Raw genomic sequence first — 8,766 nt, 5'->3', positions numbered from 1 at the left:
GCGCCCAGCCCGCAAAGCGCGCCCGAGCGGGATAGAGAGGCACCAAGGGGGCGGGAAGCGGAGTGGCGCCCCCTGGTGGGCGCCTCCCATTGGGAGCCTGGCAATGCCGAGAGGCGGCAGCGGAAGTGACGTAACAGGAAGTGGAAGCAGGCGGCGCCGTTGTCATGGCGGCGGTGATGGCGGCCTAGGCCGGGTCCCGTGGTGAGGGCGGAGGGGACACCGGGACGGGGTCACGGAGGGGGAAATCCCAGCTGGAGGGACACGGGGACCGCTGGGACAGCGCTGATGCTCCCCGGGAGGGGATCTGCAGCAGGGTCAGCCTCTGTCCCCTCTGTCTCTCTCCATCCAGCAGTTCGTTCTTTCCTTCCTCCCATTCCGTTCCCGGGATCCCGGAGCCGCCGCGATGACCCAGGCGGAGCTCCGGCTCTGCTCCCTCCTGCTGCAGGAGTATTTCGGGGAAATCGTGGAGAAAGTCGGGAATTCCCTGCTGCGGACGGGCCCGCGGCCGCTGCGGCTGCTGGTGGGGGACACGGGGCTGCTCCCGGACCAGGTACGGGAACCGGCGGGAGCGGGTTTTAATATCGAAATGGTCTCGCATCGTTTGGAATGAATAGGAAATTATGGGAAGTTAATATTAATTGAAAACTAATTTAAAATTAACATGGGTTTATCCCCTTTAAAAGGGACACGGGATGGGTTTATTCCCATTATTCCCATTAAAAGAAATGGGTTTATCCCCATTATTGCCATTAAAAGGCATGGGGTAATTCCCATGAAAAGAAATGGGTTTATCCCCATTATTCCCATTAAAAGGCATGGGGTAATTCCCATGAAAAGAAATGGGTTTACTCCCATTATTCCCATTAAAAGAAATGGGTTTATCCCTATTATTGCCATTAAAAAGCATGGGGTAATTCCCATGAAAAGAAATGGGTTTATTCCCATGAAAAGAAATGGGATCATTCCCATTATTCCCATTAAAAGAAATGGGTTTATTCCCATTATTCCCATTAAAAGAAATGGGTTTGCTCCCATTATTCCCATTAAAAGGTATGGGGTAATTCCCATTAAAAGAAATGAGATTATTCCCATTATTCCCATTAAAAGGCATGGGGTAATTCCCATTAAAAGGCATGGGTTTATTCCCATTATTCCCATTAAAAGGCATGGGTTTATTCCCATTATTCCCATTAAAAGAAATGAGATTATTCCCATTATTCCCATTAAAAGGCATGGGGTAATTCCCGTTAAAAGAAATGAGATTATTCCCATTATTCCCATTAAAAGGCACGGGGTAATTCCCATTATTCCCATTAAAAGGCACGGGGTAATTCCCATTATTCCCATTAAAAGAAATGAGATTATTCCCATTATTCCCATTAAAAGGCATGGGGTAATTCCCGTTAAAAGAAATGGGTTTATTCCCATTATTCCCATTAAAAGGCACGGGGTTATTCCCATTATTCCCATTAAAAGGGATGGGATTATTCCCATTAAAAGGCATGGGGTAATTCCCATTAAAAGTGATGGGATCATTCCCATTATTCCCATTAAAAGGCATGGGTTTATTCCCATTATTCCCATTAAAAGGAATGGGATCATTCCCATTATTCCCATTAAAACAAATGGGTTTACTCCCATTATTCCCATTAAAAGAAATGGATTTATCCCCATTATTCCCATTAAAATGGACGGGGTAATTCCCATGAAAAGAAATGAGATTATTCCCATTATTCCCATTAAAAGAAATGAGATTATTCCCATTATTCCCATTAAAAGGCATGGGGTAATTCCCATTATTCCCATTAAAAGGGATGGGATTATTCCCATTATTCCTATTATAGGCCCGGGGTAATTCCCCCTATAACACCCCGTTTTTTTTTATTATTTTCTTATTTTGTCTAATTATTCCCACTCCAACCTGCCCTCCCCCAGGTGAAGAAGGCGCTGTGCGTGCTGATCCAGCACGGCCTGGTGCAGTTTGAGCTGCAGCAGCCGCGGGGCTGGCTGCAGTACGAGCCCAAGGCACGGGGACATTCCAGTTATTCCCATGAACAGGGACAGGCTAGTTCCCATTATTCCCATTAAAAGAAATGGGGTGATTCCCATTATTCCCATTAAAAGGCATGGGGACATTCCAGTTATTCCCATTAACAGGGACAGGCTAATTCCCATTATTCCCATTAGAAGGCATGGGGTCATTCCAGTTATTCCCATTAAAAGGCATGGGTTTATTCCCATTATTCCCATTAAAAGAAATGGGGTTATTCCCATTATTCCCATTAAAAGGCATGGGGTAATTCTCATTAAAAGGGATGGGTTTATCCCCATTATTCCCATTAAAAAGCATGGGGTAATTCCCATGAAAAGAAATGGGTTGATTCCCATTATTCCCATTAAAAGGCATGGGGTAATTCCCATTAAAAGAAATGGGTTTATCCCCATTATTCCCATTAAAAAACATGGGGTAATTCCCATTAAAAGAAATGGGTTTATCCCCATTATTCCCATTAAAAAACATGGGGTAATTCCCATTAAAAGAAATGGGTTTATCCCCATTATTCCCATTAAAAAGCATGGGGTAATTCCCATGAAAAGAAATGGGTTTATTCCCATTATTCCCGTTAAAAGGCATGAGGTAATTCCCATTAAAAGAAATGAGATTATTCCCATTATTCCCATTAAAAGGCATGGGGTAATTCCCATTAAAAGGCATGGGTTTATTCCCATTATTCCCATTAAAAGGCATGGGGTAATTCCCATTAAAAGGCATGGGTTTATTCCCATTATTCCCATTAAAAGGCATGGGTTTATTCCCATTATTCCCATTAAAAGGGGTGGGATCATTCCCATTATTCCCATTAAAAGAAATGGGTTTACTCCCATTATTCCCATTAAAAGAAATGGGTTTATCCCCATTATTCCCATTAAAAGGGACGGGGTAATTCCCATTATTCCCATTAAAAGGGATGGGATTATTCCCATTATTCCCATTAAAAGGCATGGGGTAATTCCCATGAAAAGAAATGAGATTATTCCCATTATTCCCATTAAAAGGGGTGGGTTTATTCCCATTATTCCCATTAAAAGAAATGAGATTATTCCCATTATTCCCATTAAAAGGCATGGGGTAATTCCCATTAAAAGGGATGGGATCATTCCCATTATTCCCATTAAAAGGCATGGGTTTATTCCCATTATTCCCATTAAAAGGGATGGGATCATTCCCATTATTCCCATTAAAAGGCATGGGTTTATTCCCATTATTCCCATTAAAAGGGATGGGATCATTCCCATTATTCCCATTAAAAGGGATGGGATCATTCCCATTATTCCCATTAAAAGGGATGGGATCATTCCCATTATTCCCATTAAAAGGGATGGGTTTATTCCCATTATTCCCATTAAAAGAAATGGGATCATTCCCATTATTCCCATTAACAGGCATGGGATAATTCCCATTAAAAGGGATGGGATCATTCCCATTATTCCCATTAAAAGAAATGGGATCATTCCCATTGTTCCCATTAAAAGGGGTGGGATCATTCCCATTGTTCCCATTATAGGCCCGGGGTAATTCCCCCTATAACGCCCCAGTTTTTTTTCATTACTTTATGATTTTGTCTAATTATTCCCACTCCAACCTGCCCTCCCCCAGGTGAAGAAGGCGCTGTGCGTGCTGATCCAGCACGGCCTGGTGCAGTTTGAGCTGCAGCAGCCGCGGGGCTGGCTGCAGTACGAGCCCAAGGCACGGGGTCATTCCAGTTATTCCCATTAACAGGGACAGGCTAATTCCCATTATTCCCAGTAAAAGAAATGGGGTGATTCCCATTATTCCCATTAAAAGGGACGGGGTAATTCCCATTATTCCCATTAAAAGGGACGGGGTAATTCCCATTATTCCCATTAAAAGGGATGGGGTAATTCCCATTAAAAGAAATGAGATTATTCCCATTATTCCCATTAAAAGGCATGGGATCATTCCCATTATTCCCATTAAAAGGGATGGGATCATTCCCATTATTCCCATTAACAGGCCCGGGGTAATTCCCCCTAAAACGCCCCGTTTTTTTTATTATTTTCTTATTTTGTCTAATTATTCCCACTCCAACCTGCCCTCCCCCAGGTGAAGAAGGCGCTGTGCGTGCTGATCCAGCACGGCCTGGTGCAGTTTGAGCTGCAGCAGCCGCGGGGCTGGCTGCAGTACGAGGCGCGGCGCCAGCGCGTCCTGCGCCTGCTGCGCTACCCCCGCTACATCTACACGGCCAAGGCGCTCTACGGGGACCCAGGGGAGCTGCTGGTGGAGGAGCTGCTGCTCCACGGGCACCTGCCCATGAGCTCTGCTGTGGCCAGGGTGGCTGAGCGCCTCACCGAGACCATGGAAGGTGGGATGGAGCTCCTTCATCCCAAAAAAATGGGATTTGGTGGTGGTGGATGGGGTCTGAGGTACCACAGGGTGTTCTTTGAGGGACCCAGAGGAGTTGTTGGTGGTCCCATGGGCTCCTTCCTGTGACCTCTGCCATGACCAGGGTGGTTGATCACCTCACTGAGACCATGGAAGGTGGGATGGAAGCTCCTTCATCCCAAAAAATGGGATTTGGGAATGGTGGATGGGGTGTGAGATACCACAGGGTGTTCTTTGAGGGACCCCAAGGCGCTCTACGGGGACCCGGGCGAGCTGCTGGTGGAGGAGCTGCTGCTCCACGGGCACCTGCCCATGAGCTCTGCCGTGGCCAGGGTGGCTGAGCGCCTCACCGAGACCATGGAAGGTGGGAGGGAAGTTCCTTCATCCCATAAAAATGGGATTTGGGGTGGTGGGTGGGGTGTGAGATACCATAGGGTGTTCTGTGGGGAGTTGTTGGTGGTCCCATGGGTTCCTGCCCATGAGCTCTGCCATGGCCAGGGTGGTTGATCACCTCACCGAGACCATGGAAGGTGGGAGGGAGCTCCACACTCCCATAAAAATGGGATTTGGGGGTGGTGGATGGGGTCTGAGGTACCATAGGGTGATCTGGTGGAGGAGCTGCTGCTCCACAGGCTCGTTCCCATGAGCTCTGCCATGACCAGGGTGGTTGATCACCTCACCGAGACCATGGAAGGTGGGATGGAGCTCCTTCATCCCAAAAAAATGGGATTTGGGGTGGTGGGTGGGGTGTGAGATACCACAGGGTGATCTGTGGGGAGCTGCTGGTGGTCCCATGGGTTCCTTCCCATGAGCTCTGCCATGACCAGGGTGGTTGATCACCTCAATGAGACCATGGAAGGTGGGATGGAAGCTCCTTCATCCCAAAAAAATGGGATTTGGGGTGGTGGGTGGGGTCTGAGGTACCACAGGGTGTTCTTTGAGGGACCCCAAGGCGCTCTACGGGGACCCAGGGGAGCTGCTGGTGGAGGAGCTGCTGCTCCACGGGCACCTGCCCATGAGCTCTGCTGTGGCCAGGGTGGCTGAGCGCCTCACCGAGACCATGGAAGGTGGGATGGAAGCTCCTTCATCCCAAAAAATGGGATTTGGGGTGGTGGGTGGGGTCTGAGGTACCACGGGGTGTTCTTTGAGGGACCCAGAGGAGCTGCTGGTGGTCCCATGGGCTCCTTCCCATGAGCTCTGCCATGACCAGGGTGGTTGATCACCATACCGAGACCATGGAAGGTGGGATGGAAGCTCCTTCATCCCAAAAAAATGGGATTTGGGGTGGTGGATGGGGTCTGAGGTGCCATAGGGTGTTCTGTGGGGAGCTGGTGGTGGTCCCATGGGTTCCTTCCCATGAGCTCTGCCGTGGCCAGGGTGGCTGAGCGCCTCACCGAGACCATGGAAGGTGGGATGGAAGCTCCTTCATCCCAAAAAAATGGGATTTGGGGTGGTGGGTGGGGTCAGAGGTACCACAGGGTGTTCTTTGAGGGACCCAGAGGAGCTGTTGGTGGTCCCATGGGCTCCTTCACGTGAGCTTTGCCATGACCAGGGTGGTTGATCACCTCACTGAGACCATGGAAGGTGGGATGGAAGCTCCTTCATCCCAAAAAAATGGGATTTGGGGTGGTGGGTGGGATCTGAGGTACCACAGGGTGTTCTTTGAGGGACCCAGAGGAGTTGTTGGTGGTCCCATGGGTTCCTTCCCATGAGCTCTGCCATGACCAGGGTGGCTGAGCGCTTCACCGAGACCATGGAAGGTGGGAGGGAAGTTCCTTCATCCCAAAAAAATGGGATTTGGGGGTGGTGGGTGGGATCAGAGGCTCTGGGGGGCGTTCCAGCCAGGCTCCAGTGGTGGCCATGGTGTCCCTGTGTCACCTGAGCTTCAGGAACACCCAGGATCTGCTCCTGGACAGCCTGAGGGACAGCAGGCATGGTGGGAGGGAAGCTGCTGAAGACCCAGGGCTGGATGTGGGGATCAGAGGCGCTGTGGGGTGTTCCAGCCAGGCTCTCCTGGTGGCCAAGGTGTCCCTGTGTCACCTGAGGGACAGCAGGCATGGTGGGAGGGAAGCTGCTGAGGAACCAGGGCTGGATGTGGGAGTGGTGGGTGGGATCAGAGGCGCTGTAGGGTGTTCCAGCCAGGTTCCCGTGGTGGCCAAGGTGTCCCTGTGTCACCTGAGGGACAGCAGGCATGGTGGGAGGGAAGCTGCTGAGGAACCAGGGCTGGATTTGGGGATCAGAGGCTCTGGGGGGTGTTCCAGCCAGGCTCCCATGGTGGCCATGGTGTCCCTGTGTCACCTGAGCTTCAGGAACACCCAGGATCTGCTCCTGGACAGCCTGAGGGACAGCAGGGATGGTGGGAAGGAAGCTGCTGAGGAACCAGGGCTGGATGTGGGGATCAGAGGCGCTGTGGGGTGTTCCAGCCAGGCTCTCCTGGTGGCCATGGTGTCCCTGTGTCACCTGAGGGACAGCAGGGATGGTGGGAGGGAAGCTGCTGAAGAACCAGGGCTGGATTTGGGAGTGGTGGGTGGGATCAGAGGCTCTGTGGGGTGTTCCAGCCAGGCTCCAGTGGTGGCCATGATGTCCCTGTGTCCTCCTGAACTCAGGAACACCCAGGATCTGCTCCTGGACAGCCTGAGGGACAGCAGGGATGGTGGGAAGGAAGCTCCTTCATCCCAAAAAATGGGATGTGGGAGTGGTGGGTGGGATCAGAGGCTCTGTGGGGCGTTCCAGCCAGGTTCCCATGGTGGCCAGGGTGTCCCTGTGTCACCTGAGGGACAGCAGGCATGGTGGGAGGGAAGCTGCTGAGGAACCAGGGCTGGATTTGGGGATCAGAGGCGCTGTGGGGTGTTCCAGTGGTGGCCATGGTGTCCCTGTGTCACCTGAGGGACAGCAGGCATGGTGGGAGGGAAGCTGCTGAGGAACCAGGGCTGGATGTGGCTGCTGGCCGTGCCTGAGCCCGTGGGGACCCGGTGGCACTGAGGCCACCGCCACCACGTTCTCCACCGTGCCAGATCCCCCCACGCTGCCTCTCCTCCCCCAGATGGGAAGAGCATGGACCCCACGGAGGTGTCCAACACCTTCGTGCGCCTGGCCGACACCCGCTTCATCCAGAGGTGCCCCGCGGCCCCCCAGGTGCCCCCCGGTGCCAAGGTGGCACCTGGCCCCGCCCCGGCCAGCGGGGACAGGGACAGGGACAGGGACATGTACCTGGTGCCACGGCTCGGCCTCCCAGGTGAGAGACCACGCCCCGGGGGAGGGGGACTGGGGTTGGTGGTTTGTGTTATGTGGAAATGAAATTTTCAATGGTAAAAGTGATTTCGAAATCAGAATGTCCATTTTTTTAATTGTTTTTAAAAATAAAAAGAGAGTTGAAATGGTTAAATTTATTAATTTATTTTAAATGATATATATTATATTTAGATTATGGGGTAATAATTCTATTAATTGTAGTAATTCTATTGATTATATTAAAATTTAAATGTATTATAATTTTATATCATATTATAGTAAATTAATTATATTATATTTATTATATTATATTATATTATACTATATTATATTTACCATAGTACATTATATTATATTATATTTATTATATAACATTGTATTTAATATAATATAATATAATATAATATAATATAATATAATATAATATAATATAATATAAAATAATATAATATTATATTGTATTGTATTATATTATATTATATTATATTATATTATATTAATTATATCACATTATATTTAATATATTATATTATATTATATTAACTATATTATATTATATTACATTATATCTAATATATTATATTACATTATCAATATTATATTACATTATATTATATTATATTTATATTATATTATAGTGTATTATATTTATTATATTACATTATATTACATTATATTATATTATATATATTATATTATATTATATTACATTACATTACAATATATTTAACATATTATATTATATTATATTATATTTCATTATATTTAATATATTATATTACATTATCTATATTATATTATATTATGTTATATTTATTATATTATATTATATTATATTATATTATATTATATTATATTATATTATATTTAACATATTATATTATATTATATTACATTATATTTAACATGTTATATTATATTATATTATATTACATTATATTATATTATATTACATTATATTATATTATATTATGTTATATTACATTATCTATATTATATTATATTAAATATATTAATTATATTATATCATATTATATCATATTATATTATATCATATTATATTTAATATCATACATTTAAAATTTTAAAATTATTAAAAAATTATACTTTGAATTTTTAAATTATTCCCA

The 8,766-nt window shown here is 46.3% G+C and overlaps 1 protein-coding gene across 1 annotated transcript in view; it reads left to right on the top strand.

Annotated features, from left to right (window-relative positions):
* The first annotated feature begins 118 nt into the window (after nucleotides 1-118).
* POLR3C (RNA polymerase III subunit C) overlaps nucleotides 119-8,766 on the top strand; it is a 33,819-nt gene continuing 25,171 nt past the window's right edge. Inside the window, exons 1-4 of the mRNA XM_059871434.1 lie at nucleotides 119-201; nucleotides 350-550; nucleotides 4,127-4,385; nucleotides 7,449-7,640. Of these exons, the coding sequence (XP_059727417.1) occupies nucleotides 404-550; nucleotides 4,127-4,385; nucleotides 7,449-7,640 (598 nt within the window). The 5' untranslated portion in view covers nucleotides 119-201; nucleotides 350-403. The remainder of the gene's footprint in view (nucleotides 202-349; nucleotides 551-4,126; nucleotides 4,386-7,448; nucleotides 7,641-8,766) is intronic.

The sequence above is a fragment of the Haemorhous mexicanus genome, chromosome 31 (genome assembly GCF_027477595.1).
Source record: "Haemorhous mexicanus isolate bHaeMex1 chromosome 31, bHaeMex1.pri, whole genome shotgun sequence".
NCBI classification, from domain to species: Eukaryota; Metazoa; Chordata; class Aves; order Passeriformes; family Fringillidae; genus Haemorhous; species Haemorhous mexicanus.
Note: the sequence above shows the minus strand (reverse complement) of the source record. Positions and strands in the feature narration are given on the sequence as shown.